Genomic DNA, 23,159 nt, shown 5'->3' on the forward strand with positions numbered 1-23,159 from the left:
AAAAAAAAAGAGGGAAAAGGAGAAAAAAAGTCAACTTTCTTTCCAGATGGAGTTTTGCGCCCCGACGAGCTTGGCTTGGGCTTTCGGCGACTGTTGAATGCATTTCTGTTTCGCCGGCCGTGGCGCGAAGTGGTTTCATCCGAAGCGCTTTGGAGAGGGTGGGGTGCGCGGGAAGGGGCTTGCCGGAGACAACCGTGACACAGCCCAAATGTTATATAAATATATATATATGTTTTCCCCCAAATAAATATCCGAGACACCAGTTTGACAGCTTTAAAGAAGGAGGCACCGGGTCCGGGCCGGCGGGATTGGACACGCGCGCGCGCGCGCGTGCCAGAACGATTCTCGTAGACAAATTAGTTGTGTGTTTTTTTCCCCCGCGACCGGCGGGCATGTCCACGTCTCCACAGAAGCGCCCCCAAAGCCGGTGGCTGGGCAGCAGCGGCCCCTGAGAAGCCACATCTCCCGGTAGAACGGGGAGGGGAAGGGGGCGTCTTTCTCTCCCGTTCGGGGGTCCCGCAATCACGCATCGCGCGCGCGCGCGCGCTCTCCACGGCTCCTCCGGTTCTCGCCTCGGCCAGCGCGGGCAGGTCCAGCCAGGCTTCCGCCCGCTTCATCGCCGCGTCCCCGCCGCCCGGAAGCCCTCGGTCTCTCTCCGCGTGGCTTCCTTCGCGCGGACCCAACCCCGCCTGGGTACCTCCTAGGCGCGCGCGCGCGCGCCGAGCTGCGCTCCAACCCGGGCCGGCCCGCTGGCTAGGACCTCCTCGCAACCATCCAGAAACTCCTCCTCGAGTTTCGTTTCCGCCAGCCGCGGAGAGGGAATGCGGGATACCTGTTTTTTTGGGGGGCCCCCCGCTGACGCCTGCGCCGGCCCGCCCGCCCGCTCTCTCGCTGGCTGGCTGGCGCGCGCGCGCCCTCTCTCTCTCTCTCTCCCTCCTCTCTCTCTCTCCCTCTCTCCCTTCCACAAATTCGATGCGTACCTCTGCGCACCGAGGTGCAACGAACGCCCAGCCCGTGATGAAATGAACAGAAAGCCAATTGCCGATGTGGAGGTGGGGGGTGGGGGGGTGGGGGGGGGGCGGATTGCGTCTCGGCGTGCGCCCCGCCGCCCCGGAGTCTTAATTGCTGCCGACAGGGGCGCGCGGGGAGGGGGGGCGGGAAGAAGGGGGGGGGGCCGGCTGGGCGGAGGTAGCCGCGTATAAATAGTGAGACCTCCAATGGAAAGGCATAAATCACCGCAGGAGGGACCTACTCTCACACGGATCCTCGGATCCTCGCCGTCGTCTCCGGCGCGCGCGGGGAGGTGAGCGCACGCCAGCCCCGGCTCCCAGCCAGAGCCCCGCCGCCGAGCCCCCCGCGGACCCCCGCCAGCGCCCCCCGCTCCCCCCCGCCACCACCCCCCCGCCTGGATCGCTATGGAGGAGCTTACGGCGTTCGTGTCCAAATCTTTTGACCAGAAGACGAAGGAGAGCGGAGGCGGCGGCGGAGGAGGAGGAGGCGGCGGCGGCGGCGGCGGCGGCGCCAAGAAAGACTCCATCACGTACCGGGAAGTTTTGGAGAGCGGACTGGCGCGCGCCCGGGAGTTGGGGGCCTCGGACTCCAACCTCCAGGACATGACGGAGGGCGGCGGCGGCGGCGGCCACTGCCCGGTGCACTTGTTCAGGGACCACGTGGATGGCGTGGACAAGGACAAGCTGAAGGAGTTTGGCGCCGCGGGGAGGATTTCCGAAGGTAAGATCCCCTGGGCCCCTCTCGGGGGGGGGGGGCGGGGGGGCCTCGCCTCCTCGCCGCCCCGGAGCCTGCACCGCCTGCCCCTTCGCTCCTCCGTGCGCGCGCGCGCGCGGAACCGCGGCTTCAGCTCTCCGTTCTTCCCCCGCAAACGGACAGCCACGGCTCGGATGGGAAGGATCTGGCTTTTTTTTTTTCCCCGTTCGAGAGAAAGAAAGAAAAAACAAAAACAAAAAAACGGGGGGTCCAGTGCGGAGGCGGAGAGGGAAGAGGCCAGGCCGAGGAGGGAGGCTGGGCAGGGGCCGGATCCCCGCGCGCCGCCCGCCGCCGCCCCGCTGGCGGACTCCCTTCTCCCGGCTGCCGGTGAACTTGCCCGGGATGGGGTCCATCAGAGAGGACGGGGTGTGTGTGTGTGCCTAAAACCCGAAATCAGCCCCCCCTTTCCCCCCCCCCCCCGCCCGGCTGCCAGTCTTCCTTCAATGCGGGCACCCTCGTGCGCACAGAGCGGAGATCCCCACGCGCGCCCTGCGCTCCGCGGCTGCCCGGAGCTAGAATCCGGCCATCCGCCTCCTTAAACCTCTCCGTAGTTTTCGCTCCGGAGGGAAAAAAAAAAAAAACTCTCTCCCTCGCCCCCCCCCCCCCTGCCCCCAACCCGCTCCCTTGAACCTGGAGATTGGATCCTGGCTGAGCCGGGCCTGGAAATTAAAACCACTCGTGCGCCCCGCAGGTGGCCAGCGTCTGGATGTGGCTTTGAAGGGCGCCCGGGGAAGCTGGCGGTGGCGGCAACGGGCGGGCGGCCCTACCCGAGGCTGTAAGAGCGCAGCCGGCCTGCCGTGCGCAGGCGAGAGATCTGCGCCCTGGGGTCGCGGCTCCCCCCCCCACCCGGTTGCTGAGTCCTGGGGGGAGAGGGGATGAGGGGAAAGGGGGCGCGCAAAAATCAGGATTAGGGGGGCTTTCCCAGAGGTGGTCCGGACAGCGCGCCCTCCGTTCCCGGCAACAAATTGGTTACATTGCGCAGCGAGCCTCTTTGCAAGCGGCCACAATGTTTCATTTTCGTGATGGTCACAATGTTTCATTTTTATGACCAAGGCAGGGAAGGGTGTAGGGCGTTTGCCATTTGAACACAGGGGTCTCCTTTCTCTCATTTGAGTGTTGAGAGAGGTCCGGGGTGGGGTGGGGGGTCTCCCTAAAAAGTGGTCCTTCCTCCCCCCCCCCTCGTTCCGCTTCTCCAACACCCACGTCTCTCTCTCTCCGGTTCCTTGGGACCCTTTCACGGTGGCGGCTGAGTTGAATGGTGCCCCGTGGCCTTGAAGTCCCAGGAGACCCTCTGTGCATGAGGGGCTTGACCTTCTAGAAAATAAGCCCCCCAATTACTGGCTTGCTTTGCCTCCGGGGTTTAGGTCTCCCACACCTGGCTCTGTAATTCATACAATGACTGTTCGCTTTGACGAGGGGGAGAGAGAGAGAGAGAGCTGCTGGCTGAGCAAACTAAGGGCTGACGGTTCATTTTTTTTTGGGTGGGGGGGGCTCCTGGCTGGCTCCCCCACTTCTTCCGAGACTCCAACCCCCCCCTCTTGTCCCAGGAAAGCCGAGCCGGCACCCCAGGAATATTTGCCAACACAGCCGAGTGCAACTGTCCAGGGCCTTTCCGAAAAGCGAGAGGGACATTTAAGAGCGGTTTCGTAGGAAAGAGAGAGAAGCAGAGGACAGATGGAATCTATGTTCCCTCTTGCACCTTTCCCCCCTCCTCCTCAGCTTGGGGGTGCAGACCCCCACCAGGCTGAGGTTCCCCCCTCCAGGCTGGTATTCGGAGGGAGGTCAGGGCACCCTTGGGCTCCCCGAGAAACCCGGAGGTCGCTCAGTCGGTCCTGGGCGCTAAAGCCGTGTGCCCGCCGCTGGCCGGCCGGGTCCGTGTCTGTGTGTGTGTTTCGCTGCTACCCTCGCTGGCTTGAAAGCACTGGGGAAGCCAGGGCGTCTCAGCTGGGATCCATCCTGGGAGGTTCAGAGTTCAGAGGCATAAAATTCAGCATGTGGTCTCCTCCTCCGGGAAGGGGAAGGAATTTTTACTGCCTGCCGGGGGAAGGGACCGGGAGCTCGCTCGGAAAGACCTGCTGTTTTCTGGGTTAAAAAAAAAAAAAAAAAAAGAAAGAAACTTGGGGTTTAGCATCGACCTAGGAACCGGGAGGGCGGTTGTGGTTTGATCCCGGGTGCGAGGAGCGTGCAGGGGGCAACCGGTCTGTGATTCTCTCTCATCGTTGGTGTTTCTATCTCTCTCTCTCTCCCTTCCTCTCCGAAATCAATAATAAAAATGCATTTAAAGAGAATAAAATGCAGGTGTGGGGAGCGTGCAGGGGGCAGCCGGTCCGTGATTCTCTCTCCTCCTTGGTGTTTCTCTCTCTCTCTCTCTCTCTTCCTCTCTTTCTCTCTCTCTCCCTTCCTCTCCAAAATCAAGAATAAAAAAAATGTATTGGAAGAAAATAAAATGCAGCACGCTTGACGGGGAGACGCTCGGGCAGGGTCCAGAATGGGCGTCTGGTGTCCAGCTCACGGAGCCGGGGGCGGGGGGGGGGGTGGTCCCCACTTCTCCTCTCCCCACAGAAGTCCTGAACCCCCCCTCCCCCACCCCACCCCCTCATTTGAAAGTTTCTGACTTGATGAGTTGATGGTGCTTATTCGAGATGGTTCCGGAATTGGTAGAACGCGGGAGTGTCTGGAAAGTCAGTATCTTTAAAAAAAAAACAAACAAACCCCACACACACACACACACACACCAAAACGATTAATTTCAGAGAGAGAAAGAGAGAGAGATAGAAACATCCACGATGAGAGAGAATCATGGACCGGCTGCCTCCCGCACGCCCCTCACTGGGGATGGAGCCCGCCACCCTGGCCTGTGACCTCCTGGTTCACAGGTCGATGCTCAACCACTGAGCCACGCAGGCCGGGCCAGGCCGGAAGCTCACCATCTTGTCCTTGGCCCCCCCAGGGGACATACGGGGCTCAGCCACCCCAAGATGGGGAGCAGAGGGGAAGGGACATGTTGGGGACACAGCTCACGGCAGTGTTGAGTGGATTTTAAATCCCTGAGCTTGGCAAGAAAGGGCTCCATTTCCAAAAAAGTGAGGCGAAGTGTCTGCTTGAGACGCTCCTAAAAGCTGACTGAATTGCCCCGGGGACACAGACCTTCCCTCGCGCCCCCCCCCCGACCCCCTCCCCAGCCACTCACTCTTCCCAGCAAATACAGACGCTGCCATAATTTTTTGGAAATAAGAAAATGCCACGCTTGGCGCCCTACTGGGGCGTGTTCCGGACCCGCGTGGGTGCGAAAGAGAGAGAGAGAGAGAGAGAGAGAGAAGCTGAGGGGCTGATGCGCATGGAGACCAGGGTGGGGGGTCGTGCCCCCAGGTTCATGGTGTGCGGAGGGAGGGAGTCTCCGGCTCCTAGGGCTGGGCTGGCGCTTAAGGAGAGAGCGAACGAGAGAGAGAGAGAGAGAGAGAGAGAGAGAGAGAGAGAGAGAGAGAGACAGGCTATGTTCATCTGTCAACAGATACAAAGTAAAAAAATTAAGGGAACCATTTGGCGATCCGCGCCTCCCCCCCGCGGCCAGGGCCTGAGTTGTTACAAAATAGCGAGTCTTCCCCCCCTGAGTTGCTTTTATCGACTTTGACCCAGACTTTGCGTCCAAGGCGCGCGTGGATGCCAAGGCCCCGCGCGCGCACACGCTTCCGGGGGGACGCAAAAGCGTCCACCCGCCCCGCGCGCCGGCGCGCGAGCGCGTGGGCCATCCGTCAGGGGCCCAGGGCGCACGGGCCCCCGGAGGCACCCAAGCGGTGGGTGGTGGAGGGATTCCGGGGGCGGGCGGCCCAGGGAGTTGGTGGTGGTGGTGGTGGCGACTCGGGGAGGCCCCAGCTCTGAGCCCTGCGCGCCCGCCCGCCCAGCAGGTATCTACGACTGCAAGGAGAAGCGCGAGGACGTCAAGTCGGAGGACGAGGACGGACAGACGAAGCTGAAGCAAAGGCGCAGCCGCACCAACTTCACGCTGGAGCAGCTCAACGAGCTGGAGAGGCTCTTCGACGAGACGCACTACCCGGACGCCTTCATGCGCGAGGAACTCAGCCAGCGCCTGGGGCTCTCCGAGGCGCGCGTGCAGGTAGGACCTCACCACCGCGCCCCCTCGCCTCCGGGCCCCTGGGGGCGCACCAGGGCGCCTGGGCACCTTCAAGGAGCTCGGGGCGGGGGGACCCTGGAGGCCGGGCTGGAACCAGGCCCTTTTGGAGATGCCCCGGGTCCTGGCGCGCGCGCACCGGGGGGGGCGCACGGTTCGCGCGCACGAACGGAGGCCCAGAGAGAGAGAGAGAGAGAGAGAGAGAGAGAGAGAGAGAACTATCTTACTCTGTCTAAGCGATCTTCATATGTCCAGATTGTCAGGAATTTGGATCCTTTTTTCCCCTTTTCTTCCTCCTCTTCTTCTTCTTCCTCTTGGCCAGCCTCCTCGCTCCATTCCAGGGAACAGAAAGATGGGGAGGGGGGGGGATTTGGGGAGCGAGGGTTTGCACATCCGGCATGTGGATGAGCTGGGTGGCTGCCCGCGCGGGGGCCCGGATTAGCCCCAGCGCGCTCGCTCGCTCGCTCGCTGGCTCCCGGGGCTCCAGGAGGGAGGAGGAGGGAGGGGGGGGGGGGAACCGGGCCAAAGTCGGGTGCCCCATCTGGCGAGCCACTGTCGGAGGCGCCCTGGGTGTTCGGCGCAGCACGTGCGAGGAGGAGGAGGAGGAGGAGGAGGAGGAGGGCGCCTGAGCGAGCGAGCCTTTCCGGGGGTATTGCGAACGCGAAATTAATAAGTAATAATTTATGGATGAGGGCAGGCGAGCCAAGATCCGGTCCCTTTGCGCGTGAGCGGGGCTGACCCCGCCCCCCCCCGCCCCGCGCCCCCAGGAGGTCGGCCTTCCGTCTGTCCCTCGGTCCGTCCTGTTGTGACCGTTCCGAGAAAGACAGGAGGGCCGGGGAGCGGAGGGCAGGATCCGGGGGGCCTCTGGGGACTGGTTTTACATACACGGAATTAATTTTGCCGACCGGGGAAGCAGGCGGCTTTAAAGGGGCCGCCGCCGCCGTCTTATTGGTCTTATTGGGGGGTGTCGTCCGCTCCCCAGAACCGAACTTTGTCCCGAATGTTTGTGTTCCGAACGAAAAACCATCAAATGCGTGTGTTTTTTTTTTTTAATAGAGGGAGGGTGTTGTCCGAAAATCTGCCAATCCAAGAAAGCGTGTATATGTCTATTTATTCTTTTATTTTTAAAATATGTTTTTATTTGATTTCAGAGAGGAAGGGAGAAGGGAGAGAGAGAGATAGAAACATCCACGAGGAGGGAGAAATCATGGATTCCGCTGCCTCCTGCACGCCCCACACTGGGGATGGGGCCCCCCAAAAAACCCGGGCTTGTGCCCTGACCTGGAATCGAACCCAGGACCTCCTGGTTCCTAGGCCGATGCTCAATCACCGAGCCACGCCAGCTGGAGTATATATATATTTATATATATTTTTATTCTTTTGCTCCCAACCGTGTTCCATTTTTTTTCTTTTTTTGGACTTCGGAAAGCGAGGGTGACTTAAGATGAAACGCATCCAATGGACCGTCTTCTGTCGGTTTTCAGAACCATCGGTGCCACCCCAATGGGCAGAGGCGGTCTGGGGACCCTCTTCCTTTTTGGGGTGTCTCCGGGGGAGAAGGCTTTTTTTTTTTCTTTTTCTTTTTGCCGGCCACCCTTCTCCGGGAAGATGAATTGGGCTGCGCCCTATAAATTAATGAAAAGATTAAACTTTGGCCGAAGGGGACATCAACTCTTATGTCATTTCCCCCCCCCCCCGCCCCCGCGCGTGTGTGTCTGTCTATGTGTCTCTCCGAGCCCGGCCTCGGTAATATCTCTCAGGCCTTGATGTAGTGTTTCGATAAAAATAAATTACTTGTAATTGAATTCCGCACTATTTCACTCCGAAGTCTATTACTCCCAGGCCGGGCCGCGGAGAGCACAGCCGAAGCGCACAGCCACGCGCGCGCGCGCGCGCGCCGCGGAAGGTGGGGGGGGGGGGCGGACAATTGCTGGGTGGGGTGCCCGCAGACCTTCCCAAAACGCCCCTTCTCCCCCCCCCATCCCCCTCCTCCCCCCCCAGGGAGTCAATTATTTACAGCCGTTACTTTGTTACTAGGCAGGCAGGCGAGTTACAATGTAACAACTGTAGGAGTTACAAGGTAACGACTGTTAAATAACAATAAAAAACGAGCGCGCGCCGTCACCCAAAAGCCGTGCGTCTGGGCACGCAGGGACGAGGCCCGCGTGGCACAGGAGGTGGAAATCGGTTCAATGGAAACGCGTAGGTCTCGCGCGTGTGCAAAAATCACGGATTGGGGGGGGGTGGCAGGGGGAGAAATAAACAAAACAAAACAAAAAAAACCAAAAAAAAACGGGGAAGGGGGAGAGGCGAATAACAGGAGATGGATTTCTCCTCCAGCCTCGGCCCCGCAGCGCGCGCGCGCGCGCGCCTAGCCGTCCGCCGGTGCGCGCCGTTCCAAGCTCCAGCTTCCATTTCGTTGGGGGTGGTGGGGGTGGTGGTGGTGGTTGGTGGTGGGGGGACCGGGATTTGTTCTAAATAAATTGCGGCTCCGACGACGAAGCTGTTGCTGATTAACCTTTTATTTCGGAGTGTTGTCTCCGGCTCCCAGCTGCCAGGGTTTGTAAATGGAAAGTTATGAGACCGGCGCGCGGGAGGAACGGGGGGGGGAGGGGGGGCGGTAATTTAATTACCAACAAATCTCTTCTCCGGGTGGATGGCGGGCGGGCGAGAGCGGCTAAATTAAATGTCATTATTCACTGTCGCTAATGGAAATCAAAAAGGAAATCCGATTACGGGTGTTTGGGAGGAAGATGGGTGACTGGGCGCGCCCCCCCTCCTCCCCCCCCCCAACTCCGCCTAAATGAAGAAGTAAGTGTCTAACGCAGTGTCGGCCGCGTTACTTAGCATTTTCACGACTAATTGGAATTGATCGAAAGTTACCCCAAGCTTGATGGATGGCCTCGCGCCCCGGCTAATTCATCACTTTTATTCCTCATAATGTTTTTGTGTTGTGTGTGTTTTTTTTTTCTTCCCCCTCTACCCCCCGCCCAACCTTCCCCCTTCCTTGCTGCCCTTGAAGGGTACGAAGTAAGCTTGGCTTTTCCTGGATTTAACTAGGATGGTGCTTTTTGGAAATTGCGCTCGCGGGGTTGCAGGGCCCCCGGGGAGGAAGGGAGGGGGCGCGCGCGCGCGTTGGGAATGGGCCCTCCTTCAGATGAATTTATGCTCCCCCAGAACAGGGGGTGTGGGGAACCCCCTCCCCAGGAGAGGGGGGCGCCCCAGCCGGTGAGAAATGTCCAGGCCACCCGAACGAACGAGGGGCAAGAGCAAGAGGAATTCGATCCATCCCAAACCCAAACAGGCAGCCACAATGGGGAGACAAAGAAACAGACCCCCCCCCCCACACACACACCTCCCCTAAAGGAAAGAACCAGAGAACTCTCCAGAAGAAGAGAGAGAGGCAATGGCGATCGATCAGACCTGTGTGTGCATCGGGATCGGATACAGAGTTGAGAATAACGAATGTCCAAGTTGCTCCACAGCCGGAGAAAAAGATAACGGTAGCCACGAACGCGGAACTAAAGGGTGACCGAGCACAGATAGAAAACACTGGAAGGAATACAAACGAGTAGGTTGGGAAAGGATGGGGGGGAGGGTCCTTTTTTTAGGGGAGGGGATGGATTTTCAGCAGAACTATGCACATTTTTTGTTTCCTCCCCCCTTGCCTCCCTGCAGCCTGGCGAGATGAATTTTTGGAAACTTGTGGAAAGCCAGTTCCCACCAGGGGGTGGCATGGGGTGGGGAGGTGGGGGGCGGGGATGGCGCGGCCCCGGGTGGAAATCTTGTTTGTGAAAAGCCTTAGCGTGGAGAAGTTCAGATTTCAAAGACTTTCAGGTGCTTCCAACCCGCCGGGTTTCGCCCAGGGGTCCGGGGTTCGGGGTGGGCGCGTGGAATAGGACGCACGCACGTGCGCGCGCGCGCGCCCAGCGCAGGGTCCCCGCGAGCCACCCGGGCCGAGTGGGGGGCGGGGAGGGGACAATTCCTTTGTGTCCTGGTCTCCCGTGGCGTGGAAACTAGTTAAAAAAGGAATTAACTAACTGGGAACTTTTTTTTTCTGGGGGTGGGGGTTGTCCAGATTTGTCTGCGCGCCTGAGGGCCTCCAGTTGACCGATTGGGGGGTGTGTGTGTGCTGTGCAGCGCAGGGGAGGGGGCTTTGGGGAGTTGGATGCTGAAGATTTTTGCCTTTGACCAGCGAACCCAGCTGGGCGAGGCCTGCCTCCCACCGCCCTTCTCCCCCCACCCCACTCTTCACCAGGCACCCCAAGAATTAGGCGTCTTTGGAGAAGCTAAGCCCCTGCAGAGGGCAAAACGTGCGTTTGAGGGGCGCCCACCCGCCGGGTCCCCACAGATCCAGGAGGTTCAGGACTCTGTAATATTTAAAAAAAAACAAATTTGTAGCCCTGACCAGTGTGGCTCAGTGGATAGAGCGCCGGCCTGCGGACTGAAGGGTCTCGGGTTCGATTCCGGTCAAGGGCATGTACCTTGGTTGCGGGCACATCCCCAGGTGGGGGGCGTGCAGGAGGCAGCTGATGGATGTTTCTCTCCCATCGATGTTTCTAACTCTCTCTCCCTCTTCCTCTCTGTAAAAAAAAAAAATCAATAAAATATATTTAAAAAATACCTTTGTGTTGATTCAGACAGAAAGGGAGAGGGAGAGAGAGAAACATCCATGAGGAGAGAGAATCATGGATCGGCTGCCTCCTGCACGCCCCCCACTGGAGATGGAGCCCCCAACCCTGGCAAGTGCGCTGACCTGGAATCGAACCCGGGACCCTTCAGTCCGCAGGCCGACGCTCTATCCACTGAGCCACACCGGCCAGGGCAGGACTCCGTAGTATCAACTGGACATGGAACTTGATCCAGCCTCGGCCTGCGGACTGAAGGGTCCTGGGTTCGATTCCCGGTCAAGGGCACATGCCGGGGTTGCGGGCTCCATCCCCAGTAGGGGGCGTGCACGAGGCAGCCGATCCATGGTTCCCTCTCATCATGGATGTTTCTCTCTCCTTCTCCCTTCCCCGTCTGAAATCAATAAAAATATATTAAAAAGTAAATCAATGTTTGAACGCCCACGATCCTCTCTCGGGCCCAGAGTGAGCTTGGCGAACCCCACCCTAGGGAGCGGGGCGGGGGGGGGGGGGAGAGCCAGTTTGGAGCGTGTGGTTAGGGCAGGGGATTAGATGCGGGTAGTAGGGGCCTCGCCCTGGGCGGGCGCTCCACGCCAGAGCGCGTGGTGGAGCGAGGAGGTGGTGAAGGGTGGGTGGGGGTGGTGGAGACGCCCTCCGTCTCCCTGGTTCACCAGATTCTCTTCTCTCTCTCTCTCTCTCTCTCTCTCTCTCTCTCTCTCTCTCTCTCTCAGGTCTGGTTCCAGAACAGGAGAGCTAAGTGCCGCAAACAGGAGAATCAGATGCATAAAGGTAGGTGCGCGCGCGCACGCGGGCGCACGGGTGGCGGCGGGGGCGCGCGCCGAGGCGCAGACGCGCGCGCGCACACGCTCGGCCTGTTCACGCCTCCCCCGTCTTCCCTCGCAGGGGTGATCCTGGGCACCGCCAGCCACCTGGACGCCTGCAGGGTGGCCCCCTACGTGAACATGGGCGCCTTGCGGATGCCTTTCCAACAGGTAGCGGGTGTTTTTCCTTTCCTTTTTCTTCTCGCTCGGCCCTCGCCTCCGCCTCCGCCTCCGCCTCCTCCTCCCCGTCCCGCTCCCTTCCCCTCGGCTCCTCCCGCCCCCCCTCCCCGCGCGCAAGAAAGGAGGCCGCTTCTACAAAAGCGCATTTATAGACCCGTTGGCACGCATTAAATTCACGCCGTAAAAACTCCCAAGGTTCACCTTCGGGGGAGGCCCAGGCCATAAACTTAAGCACCAGAGTTACCAAAATCGGAGAGCGGGGGGCGGAAAACAAAATCCCACCTACCCAAGGAGCCACCCACAGACTCACCTCCAGGAGCCTGGGGGCGGGGAGGGGGGGGAGCGGAGGGTTGGCGGGCACTTGAGTGTGAGGGCGGGGTCGACGCCCCAACCGTACCCCCCCCCCCTTCTCGCGCGCTAAGGGCCCAGGCTAGAGTTGTCTGCCGGGCCGCTGGACCCAGCCTTGCCCCACACCTCGGAGTTGGTTGGGGGAGGCCCAGCTCCGAACACTGTCCGGAGCGCGCAGAGCGCAGCTTGTCCTACATGGACAGGGAGCGGCCGCGGGGTTGAAGGGCGCACGGAGTCGTAGTGTCCAAAGGGCCTACGTCCGGTTCGGTTCGGTTCGGGACCAGAGCTGGGTATAGGGTGGGGGGTATCCTGAGAACGCAGCGCCCCCCCGCTCCCCAACCCTGCGCCCTACCTCGCGTGCGCGCAAAACCAACTTGGCACCCGGTTGGAGCCCCCACGTTGGGGGGGTCGCGGGGAGTGTGCGCACTGGAATAACTTGGGTGCCCTGGGCCGAGCAGAGGCGTGGCCACGACGCAAACCTGTTTTGCCCCAAAGATGCGGCCCCAAGGTTATATTGGGACCAGTGTTTGCTTGGGGGCAGGGGCAGAGGTCCGGGGGGGTCTGGCCTGGGTCCTGGCTGGTCAGCTAGGACGCGGGTGTTGGGGGAGGTGTAACGGGACGCCTGGGAGACGGATGAGGGGCGAGTTGCCTGATTTCAGGGTTAACCTGCCCAAGGCCCGAAGGACCTCCAGGGCCACGGAGCTGGGCGTGGGGTGCACAGACATGGGTGTGGGGGGTTCAAGCCCCCCCCCCCTTGCCTGAGCTTCTCACAGCTCAGCCTCTCTTCCCCAGGACAGACAGGGTGGCCCCTCAGCCTCCCGGGTACCCCGACGTGGGGTCAGCCACGAGGCCCTGATGAAATGAGCCTGAGGATTTGGCTGTGCGCCCCACGGATTTGGGAGGTCCCTGGGGAGGGTTGTGTGTGGCGGGGGTGGTGGAGAGAGACCTCTGTCAAAACCCAGTGGAGCCTGATTCTGGGACTCGTGTGAGGTCAAAGAGAGAATTTGGGGGGGGGCTCTGGTGAGGAGGGGGTGGCCCAGCTGTCGACACCCCAATGTTGGAAAGGACTTGAGAGTGGGTATCACCCAGCTCGGGGTTGGGAGGGGGCGTGGAGATCTGGGGGGTTCCCCAGTTCAGGATGGGGCGCACACGGTGAGGAGAAGACAGCCCCGAATCCCCCAGCGGAGTGGGTGGGGGTCCCCAGGAGTGGTGGGGGGGGGCAAGGGGGAGAGGAGAGAAGCAGTCCTTGGGGTTCATTTGGGTAGAAAAATCCCGGAGCCCTAACGCGCCCGACTCGCCCCTCTCCCCACCCCGCAGGTCCAGGCGCAGCTGCAGCTGGAAGGCGTGGCTCACGCCCACCCGCACCTGCACCCGCACCTGGCGGCGCACGCGCCCTACCTGATGTTCCCGCCGCCGCCCTTCGGCCTACCCATCGCGTCGCTGGCCGAGTCCGCGTCGGCCGCCGCCGTCGTGGCCGCCGCCGCCAAGAGCAACAGTAAAAACTCCAGCATCGCCGACCTCCGGCTCAAGGCGCGCAAACACGCCGAGGCCTTAGGGCTCTGACCCGCCGCGCGCGCCCCCCCTCCCCGCGCGCCCGCGCCCGGCCCCGCACCCCGCCGCCGCCGCCCGCCCACGCTGCGTCCTGCACTCGACCCCCCTGCGCGCGCCCCCCTCGGCCACACGGACTCCGGACCCGGCCCTGGCGCAGCGGCCTCCCCACCTCTTCCTCGCCAGGGGCGGGGGGGACCCCACGCTTGGCTTGGAGAGGGGGCCTCCCGGGGGAACGCACGACCCCGCCAGACCCATCGCAGAAACTGGGCAGAGACCTGGTGACTGGGAGACCCTCCGACCGACCCAGCGAGCCCTCGGACCTGGAACCCTTGGCCACGGGGCGCGCTCGGACACGCTTCTGTCTTCCTGGCGCGCGCGCGCGCGCGCGCCTGAACCCCGTGCATGCGGCCTCCTCCATCCACACCTGTTCGAAGATTTTGAACCTATTAAGAGTCTCTTTCACCCACAAAAAAAGAAAGACTGGGGCTGGTCTCCGCGGAAGATGCGCGTTTTTCTCGGTCTGCAACGATCTGGGACTCACGGGCCGGACACTTGCTTCTCTATCCATCCCAAGAGCCGGCTGGAAACCGTGTGGATTTCAGGGTGGACACGGGTCGCCTCCGAAGCTGGGAAGGTGCGCCCCGCCCCCCGCCCCCCCCCCCCCCCCCCCCGCCGCCGGCAGCAATAACCCAGCGCACCTGGTGACCTCGCCAAGGTGGGGGCGGGGAGGACCCGATCTTCCGGTTCAGGTGGGCACCCTCCCCCAACCCCCAACTCCCCCGCCCCCCTCCCCCCCAGCGCCGAGTTTAGGATGTTCCTTGCGCAACTGTGTAACCTTGTTGCCACGGTCTCTAATGTTTCCAGAAGAGGGAAAACTGTAACGTTTTCAGACTCTGTCTCCCCAGCCATGGACACTCTTTGCAGGCGCGCGCGCGCGCGAGGAGAGACCCAGGGGCGCGCGCGCGCGCGCGCGCGGGGGTGGGGTTTGAACGCAACCACCACCGAGGTCAGAAGGAAGCCTAGGGGGTCGGGGGTCGGCGGGAAGTGGGGGGGGGGGGCGGGGGACAAATGCAATGAAATCAGCGAAGTGCAATACTGTAAATACGATAGATTTTAAAAGAAAAAAAAAAAAATTAGCCGTGCATTCTGGACCGGTCTGTCTCTCGGATGTAGGAGGGCGTGGGTGATGGGTGGTGACGCCTGCATGCTGTCTGTCCAAGGGAAGGGAGGGAGGGGTTCAGGGTGCACCGGATTGGGTGCAAATGGGGGTGCGTGGCGGCGTGGGATGGAGGGGGGCAGGATGGGGGTGCCCGGAGGTGACCCCGTGGCGGAGCTGGTTCTGGGGACTGGGAGAGTCGTGCAAACACCCGTTTTTGTAGGCCAGGCGGTTTTTTCCAACTTTTTGTTCTTCTGTTTTTTGGTGGTTTCCCCCCCCCCCTCTTTCTTTTCTTCTCTATTCTTTTATGGCTCCTAGCCCAGTGGTCGGCAAACTCATGCGTCCACGGAGCCAAATACCAACAGGACGACGATTGAAATTTCTCTGGGGAGCCCCATTTTTTAAACGTAAACCTCTTCGAACGCCACTTCTTCAACACAGACTCGCCCGGGCCGTGGTGTTTTGTGGAAGAGCCACCCTCCGGGGGCCAGAGAGCCGCCCGTGGCTCGCGAGCCGCCGCTGTGACCTAGCCGGTCGCCCAACGGCAGGGGACGCGGGGAGGGACCGTCCGTGACAAAATCGTCCCCCAAGGGTTGGGGTTCACCATGACCCACCTGCCTTTGGGGGTGTTGGTTGTAGTAGCAGGTGCTGTGTGTGTGTGTGTGTGTGTGTGTGTGGGGGGGGATTTGGGGGGCCTGAGGCCTCGGTGCCCGGCTCCTGTCCTGTGTCACGGAGGCCTGGCGGGTCCGAACCGCCTTCTCCATCCTTTTCGTCTCCCCTACCCGGACTGTCCAGCTCGCATTGTCCGATGGATGGCTGTTCTTTCTCCATTTATCGGTGGCCATCTCCTTCCCTTATTCCCGTCGCCCCCCGACCCCCTGCTCCGGCCCAAGGTGGGTATTTTTAAGGGGTATTTTCTCCTCCAAGACACACACACACAATTCCTTTTCTGGCTCACGCCTCACTTAAGTGTCTCTAACATCCCGATGCCCCCTACTCCACCGTGACATAGAATTCTTTTTTTTTTAAAAATATATATATTTTATTGATTTTTTTACAGAGAGGAAGGGAGAGGGAGAGAGAGTTAGAAACATCCACGATGAGAGAGAAACATCCATCAGCTGCCTCCTGCACGCCCCCCGCCTGGGGATGTGCCCGCCACCGAGGTCCAGGCCCTTGACGGGAATCGAACCCGGGACCCTTCGGTGTGCAGGCCGGCGCTCTGTCCGCTGAGCCCCACCGGTCAGGGCTAGAATGCTTAGTATCCAAAAAAGGCAAACTCCGCTTCACTCGGTCTACCCTCGCGTCCAACGAACACGGCACACGGGAAAGAGAGAGAGAGAGAGAGAGAGAGAGAGAAGAGAAAAAAAAAACAACCCAAAAGAATGAAAGGACGTGGAGATATGGAGGAAGAAATCACTAAGACACTGTTTTAAAAAAAATAATAAATAATCGTACGAAGGGATAAAGGGGGGAAAAAAATAGCAAAGAAAACGTAGACCGGAGAACCGAAATGCATACACGTATGTCAGGCCACGGAGTTACATCCTGGGTCGGAGACCCGCAGCCCGGCGGTCGGCGAAGGCATGAGCCCACAGGGCCAAATACTGACATGTCCTCGGAGAGCCGAATCTCTCAAACCTAAACGCCTCCGAACGCCACGTCGTCAGCACAGACGCGCCCGGGGCCGTGGAATTTTGTGGGAGAGCCACCCTCCGGGGGCCGGAGAGCCGCCTGTGGCTCGTGAGCCACGGTTTGCCGACCGCAGGGGCCCTCGAACCCTAAGAAATGCCCCCAGATTCCCCTGCATAACTCGTTCTCCAACGCCCTTCCCCCTTAAAAATCAAACTGCACCCCCCTCCACCCCGTGGGCACCCCTCGTCCACGGGGAACGGAATGTGGATCTCTGGGGCCGGATCGTCGACGTGTGTTCGGACCGTGTTCCTTCGTCTCGTCTGAAACTCCTTCTCGGAATCAAAAGACGCTTTCACCTTTTTTTCTTTTTCTTTTTCTTTCTTCTTTCTTTCTCTTTCTTTCTCTCTCTCTTTCTTTCTCTCTCTCTCTCTCTCTCTCTCTCTCTCTCTCTCTCTCTCCCTCTCTCTCCTCTCTTTCTTTCTTTCTTTCTTTCTTTCTTTCTTTCTTTCTTTCTCTTTCTTTCTCTCTTTCTCTTTTTCTTTCTTTCTCTCTCTCTTTCTCTCTCTCCTCTCTTTCTTTCTTTCTTTCTCTTTCTTTCTTTCTCTCTCTCTTTCTTTCTCTCTCTCTCCCTCTCTCTCCTCTCTTTCTCTCTCTTTCTTCTTTCTTTCTTTCTTTCTCTCTCTCTTTCTCTTTCTTTCTTTCTTTCTTTTTCTTTCTTTCTTTCTCTCTCTCTCTCTCTCTCTCTCTCTCCCTCTCTCTCTCTCTTTCTCTCTCTTTCTTTCTTTCTTTCTTTCTTTCTTTCTTTCTTTCTTTCTTTCTTTCTTCTTTCTTTCTCTCCCTTGTTTCCTGGTTGAAATGTTAGTCAAAGCTCTAAAATGACAGAGAGAGGAGAGACAGACAGAGAGAGAGACAGAGAGAGAGCCGGGTCCGTGTTTTCAAAGCCCTCGCCGCCTCCCCCCCCCCCCCAGACGATCACGGTTGCCCGTGAGCTTTTCAGCAGCTGTGGGGCGCAGACAAGCGGATCCTGTGTCTGTTCGAAGGCAAAAAAAAAAAAAAAAGCAAAGGGAAAAAAATCTTTTGGCCCCTTTTACGAGTAGCTGCGTTGATCTGAAATTTTAACACTCGGCTGACGTGGGAGGGAAATGTATGTCCCCTCGTTCCCACACCCCCCTCCGCCCGCCCGCCCGCCCTCTCTCTCTCTCTCTCCGTCTCTCTCTCTCTTTTTTTTTTCCCTCTAAAAGGTTTATGATACTTTTTATCGAGACACGGCCGTCTGTCACCACCCGCTCCCCGGCTAACAAAAAACTCACTCAGCGTGAGCACGAATCCGGCGGGCCCGGATTCTGCAGAAGCCGAGGTTTCGAATCACAGCTTGGGGCCGTCAGCGTCAACGCCGGTGGCTCCAAGCCCGCCTGCCGGGTTAGAGGGGGGTGCCGAGGGGGGGATGCAGGCGTTCCCCAAATCTTGCTTTAAAAAAATATATATATATCTATATACACGGAGGGGCCAGATGATGATGATCTCTGGATGCATAATAATCTGGCCACTCCGTGTGTGTATATATATATATATTTATTTTAGAGGCCCGGTGCATGAATCCGTGCATGGGTGGGGTCCGGCCAGCCTGGCCAGGGCGAGGGGACGTGGGCGGTCGGCCGGCCTGCCTGCCGGTCGAACTCCCGGTCGAGGGGACCATTTGCATATGAGCCTTTTATTCTATAGGATCGACACGGAGTGGCCGGATGGTTATGCGTTCAGAGATCATCATCATCTGGCCATTTTAAATCATATTTTAAAAAATGGATTTCAGCGAGGAAGGGAGAGGGCGAGAGAGAGAGAGACAGAAACATCCATGAGGAGAGAGAATCACGGACCGGCTGCCTCCCGCACGCCCCCTGCTGGGGATCGAGCCCACAACCCGGGCCTGTGCCCTTGACCGGGAATCGAACCCGGGACCCGTCAGTCCGCAGGCCGACGCTCTGTCCGCTGAGCCACACCGGCCAGGGCAACATGCAACGTGAGCAAGCCAGAGGTAGCTGGACACCCCCAAACGGTGTGAGTGGCCAGGCCACGGGGCCGAGCCGGCTTTGCTTCCTTCTTGGGAGCCAATTCTACAAGAGACCCAGCCCCCGGGTCCCCCCCGGACACCCCAGGACGGACGTGAGGGAGAATCCGGCCTCTGCTGTCACGTTGGGTGGCCTGAGATATTTTTTTTTTTCTCTCCACGTCGTCTCTGCTCTCGGGCTGTGAGCTGGGGTGCTGGGTGCTGGGGGTGGGGGGTGGCCTTGCATATGCATGGTCTGTGGGTCTTGCTTCCCCAGGGGGGGGGCACGGGGGTCCCCATTACCTTCCCACCAACAGCAGTGGGGATGGCCCAGGCTCCCCGAGGCGTCCGACGTGACCCGGGGGGGACGGACGCCTGCCTGTCGGCCGCCTCCTCCCCAACACGGGACCCTTTTCAACTCCCTGCGTGTGGTTTCCACGTGGCGTTTTGGGGAGCGAGCCGGGGAGGTCGGAGGTCAGCTGGGAACGGCGGCGGGGGGGGGACCCGTGGGCCCGGACGGCCCGGCGTGCTGGCCGGGGTGCGGCTGATTTCTCGAGATTTGTTTCAACCCCGACACACGGAAAAGCTTTTCCCTTTTTTTTTCTTTTTCTGGGAATCTACCCGCTTTGGGACACCCATTTCTTCTCTCCTCTCTCTCTCTCTCTCTCTCTCTCTCTCTCTCTCTCTCTCTCTCTCTCTCTTTTTTTAAACAGGAAGGTTTTTTAAAAATATTTATATTTTATTGATTTTTTACAGAGAGGAAGGGAGAGGGAGAGAGAGTCAGAAACATCGATGAGAGAGAAACATCCATCAGCTGCCTCCTGCACGCCCCCCACTGGGGATGTGCCCGCCACCAAGGTCCGTGCCCTTGATCGGAATCGAACCCGGGACCCTCCAGTCCGCAGGCCGACGCTCTATCCACTGAGCCACACCGGTGAGGGCTCTTCCGTCTCTTTCTCAATCCCATTCGCCTCTCCCCCGCCCCCCAATTGGGGAAGGTTTTGGGAGGATCCGGGATCTCAAACCCCGTACTCGGAATTGCTAAGAGTTCCAAGATCGGGGCGGGGGGCGGGGGGAGGAGGACAGGGCTGTGTGTGCAGGGTCTGGTTTATTTTTAATTTTTAATTTTTATTTTAAATATAGTTTTATGGGTGTCAGAGAGAGGAAGGGAGAGAGAGAGAGAAACAGCCATGAGGAGAGAGAATCATGGACCGGCTGCCTCCTGCACACCCCCGACTGGGGATGGAGCCCGCAACCCGGGCCTGTGCCCTCGACCGGGAATCGAACCCTGACCTCCTGGTTCCTAGGTCGACGCTCCACCCCGGAGGCGCGTGCCCTCGGCGTCCACCGTGGGGAGTCTGGACAACGTGGGGGGAAAAAAAATCTAGATTTTTTTATTTTTATTTTTTTTTGCGCCGTCCGGAGCTCACACACACGCCCAACCCTCTCATGAAGGTTCCCACCCTGAGGGCCGAAAAATCCCCTTTTTCCTCTGCTTTTTTGTGTTTTTTTTTTGCCTCCGAAACGGGGACCCTGGGAGATAGTGAGGCAAACACAAGGAGACACGTTTTTAAGGCACTTTTTAATTTAATTTTATTTTTTTACTTGTTTCCGTCCGAACGTGGGAGGCCGGGCCGGGGGACATATTTGACATTTGAAAAATAAAAACACACAATCACACACACAGACACACACACACACACACATACAGACACACGGACACACACACACAGACACAGACACACACACATACACACACACACGGACACACATACACACGGACACACACACACACAGACACACACACACAGACACACACACACAGACACACGGACACACACACACACAGACAGATACACACACGGACACATGGACACACACACGGACACACACACAGACACACACGGACACACACACAGACAGGTACACACACGGACACATGGACACACACACACACACGGACACACACACAGACACACACACAGACACACAGACACACACACACAGACACACACACAGACACACACGGACTCACAGACACACACACACACACACACGGACACACACACAGACACACACACAGACACACACACGGACACACACACGGACACACACACACACGGACACACACACGGACACACACACACAGACACACACACGTACACACACACAGACACACACAGACACACACACGGACACACACACAGACACACACACGGACACACACACAGACACAGACACACACACACAGACACACACACACAGACACACACAGACACACACACGGACACACACACACACACGGACACACACACACACAGACACACACACAGACACACACGGACACACACACACGGACACACACACACACAGACACACACACAGACACACGGACACACACGGACACACACACACACACGGACACACACAGACACACACACACACACACACATGGACACACACGGACACACACACACAGACACACACACACACACAGACACACACAAATCCCCCCCAAAACCGGTGCCTAATTTATTAGGAACGAGCTGAAAGGGATTTGCTGGTGTTTGTTGGTTATTTTGGTTGTTTTTTGGGTTTTATTTTGTGGGTTTTTTCTTCGATTCACGCGAGGACGGGTGGCCGAGGACGGATGTTTTGTGGAGACGGGATTTTCAGGGGGAAGGCCCCCCCCCCCCCCGAGGGAATGTGTGAAAGTCCTCGGGTTTCCAGGCGCGAGAAGGGAGACGGGACGCATTCATTTATTGAAAATCGATCCTTTTGTGAACCCCAGTTCCCTGCCTCCCCCCTCCCAGCCCCCCGTCCCCCCCGACCGTCTGCGTGTCCCTCGTCCCGGGTGTGTGTGTGCGGGGACTCGGCTGCCGGCCTCTCTCGGCTCCTTCCCCGTGTGCATATGTATTATTTCCATCGTTATTATTATTATTCATCATGATTATTATTTTTTAAAATTTCCTGTTTTGTCTGGGGGGGTCCAGGGCGGCCGGGGGTGTAAATTTGACACGGTTGTGGGTTTATTTTTTCTATTTGGGGACCCTTGTTGCTTTGACGCCTGCCACCCTCTCTCTCCCCCCCCCCCCCTGCGCCCCTCGATTTACGAGCAGCGAGGATGATTTACGATGCACGTTGGGGGGGGGTGATGCTTGCACACACGTGTGTGTGTGTGTGTGTGTGTGTGTGTGTGTGTGTGTCTGGAGTTCCAGACGCGTCCAGGGCTTCTGTGTTCCCGAAATCACACCTCCTGCCGCCCCCCCAAAACCGGAAAAATCCCTCCCGTGGGCTCCCGTCGGTGGGTCTGTCGTTTTGGGGGGGCGGTTGAGGGACCCAGGCCGGGCAGCCGGCGGGGGGAAGGGGGTCCCAGACACCCCCAGCGACCCCCTGCCTCTTCGTTCTGGTCCCAACATGCAATTTGCTGGGATCCAGCCTCTGAATGGACACCCTTGTCCCCACGGAGATAAAAATAAACGTACAAATATTTGTAGTCAGGTGTGAAAAGAGGGGAGGAGGGAAAAAAAAACACCCCAAAAAAACCACCCCTCAGCTCTCACCCCCCCCCCACCCCCCTCCTGTCTCCCAGGAGCAGATCAGGGAGGGGAATTAAAAAGGGATTTCGTCCCCCATCGAAGGCAGAGGGACGTGTCGGGGTCCACGGGGTGCGAGGTCCGTGTTTTGGGGGGTTCCTCCCCTCGCCCCCATCCAGAGTGTGCGCCTCGGACGCGTCCCCGCAAATGTCCTTTTAATTGAGGGGGGTTGCTGTCTGGGTCCCGTTCACCCCCCCCAAAAAAAGGGGGGACAGTGAGACAGACAAGCATCAGCGTTTCGGGGGGCGTTGGCGAGGAAAAGCCCAAAACGCTTTCGTTTTACGTGTTTTATTTTTAATTTTGTTTTCTCTCTCTCTCTCTCTCTCTCTCTCTCTCTCTCTCTCTCTCTCTTTCTTTTTTGGGGGTGACAGAATGAATTCCCCACCACAATGCTTGAGCCATTTGGACCAAAAAAAAAAAAAAAGAAAAAGAAAGAAAGAATAAATGGGGGGAAAAAAAATCCACTTTTTGAAATCGAGAATGTCTGTGGCATTTGCTCTCTCTCTCTCTCTCTCTCTCTCTCTCTCTCTCTCTCTCTCTCTGTGGAGAGTGAAGTTAATGGGCTGGTGGAGCCGCTGGGCTGACAGCGTCCGGGCCTCCATCAAAACCACATGTCGGGGAGGGGGTGGCGGGCCTGGCCGGTGTGGCTCAGTGGATAGAGCGTCGGCCTGCAGACGGAAGGGTCCCGGGTTCGATTCCCGGTCAAGGGCACAGGCCCGGGTTGCAGGCTCGATCCCCAGGGCGGGGCGTGCAGGAGGCAGCCGGTCCGTGATTCTCTCTCATCCTGGATGTTTCTCTTTCTCTCTCTCTTCTCTCTTTCTCTCTCTCTTTTTTCTTTCTCTCTCTGTCTTTCTGTTCCCTCTCTCTCTCTCTCCCTTCCTTTTTTTTTTTTTTTTGCATTTTTTAACCATAAAGGTCTATTTATTTTATTATTAAAAAGGAGCATCCTCTAGCTCTGCCGGCGTGCTCAGTGGTTGAGCGTCAACCTAGAACCAGGAGGTCAGGGTTCGATTCCCGGTCCAGGGCACACGCCCGGCGAGCGGGCTCCATCCCCGGTGTGAGCTGGTGCAGGAGGCAGCCGGTCCGCGATTCTCTCTCCTCATGGATGTTTCTACCTCCCCCCGCGCAACCACCTTTCTGTCTCCCTCCCTTCCTCTCTGACATCAAAATATATTTAAAAAAATAAAATAAAAGGAACATCGTCCCAGTGTGCAAAATTCCCACGCCCGGTCGGGGCACCTACAAGAATTCACCCTCATCCGCGGAACCACAAACCCATGTGTGTCTCTCTCTCTCTCCCTCTCTTT

At 58.7% G+C, this 23,159-nt stretch overlaps 1 protein-coding gene across 1 annotated transcript; it reads left to right on the top strand.

Moving 5' to 3' along the window:
- The first annotated feature begins 1,415 nt into the window (after positions 1–1,415).
- SHOX (short stature homeobox) lies at positions 1,416–13,433 on the top strand. The gene is made up of 5 exons (XM_054715383.1): positions 1,416–1,731; positions 5,670–5,878; positions 11,253–11,310; positions 11,425–11,513; positions 13,188–13,433. The coding sequence occupies exons 1-5, from the start codon at positions 1,416–1,418 to the stop codon at positions 13,431–13,433; spliced, it is 918 nt and encodes a 305-aa protein (XP_054571358.1).
- Positions 13,434–23,159: the final 9,726 nt, after the last annotated feature.

Source organism: Eptesicus fuscus, chromosome 1, assembly GCF_027574615.1.
Source record: "Eptesicus fuscus isolate TK198812 chromosome 1, DD_ASM_mEF_20220401, whole genome shotgun sequence".
NCBI lineage: Eukaryota > Metazoa > Chordata > Mammalia > Chiroptera > Vespertilionidae > Eptesicus > Eptesicus fuscus.

Excerpts from the sequence above, each read along its gene's own strand:
- SHOX (XM_054715383.1), top strand. The coding sequence starts at position 1,416 with ATGGAGGAGCTTACGGCGTTCGTGTCCAAATCTTTTGACCAGAAGACG. Across the intron at positions 1,732-5,669 it reads CGCGGGGAGGATTTCCGAAG|GTATCTACGACTGCAAGGAG; the intron begins GTAAGATCCCCT and ends CCCGCCCAGCAG. Across the intron at positions 11,514-13,187 it reads TGCGGATGCCTTTCCAACAG|GTCCAGGCGCAGCTGCAGCT; the intron begins GTAGCGGGTGTT and ends CCCACCCCGCAG.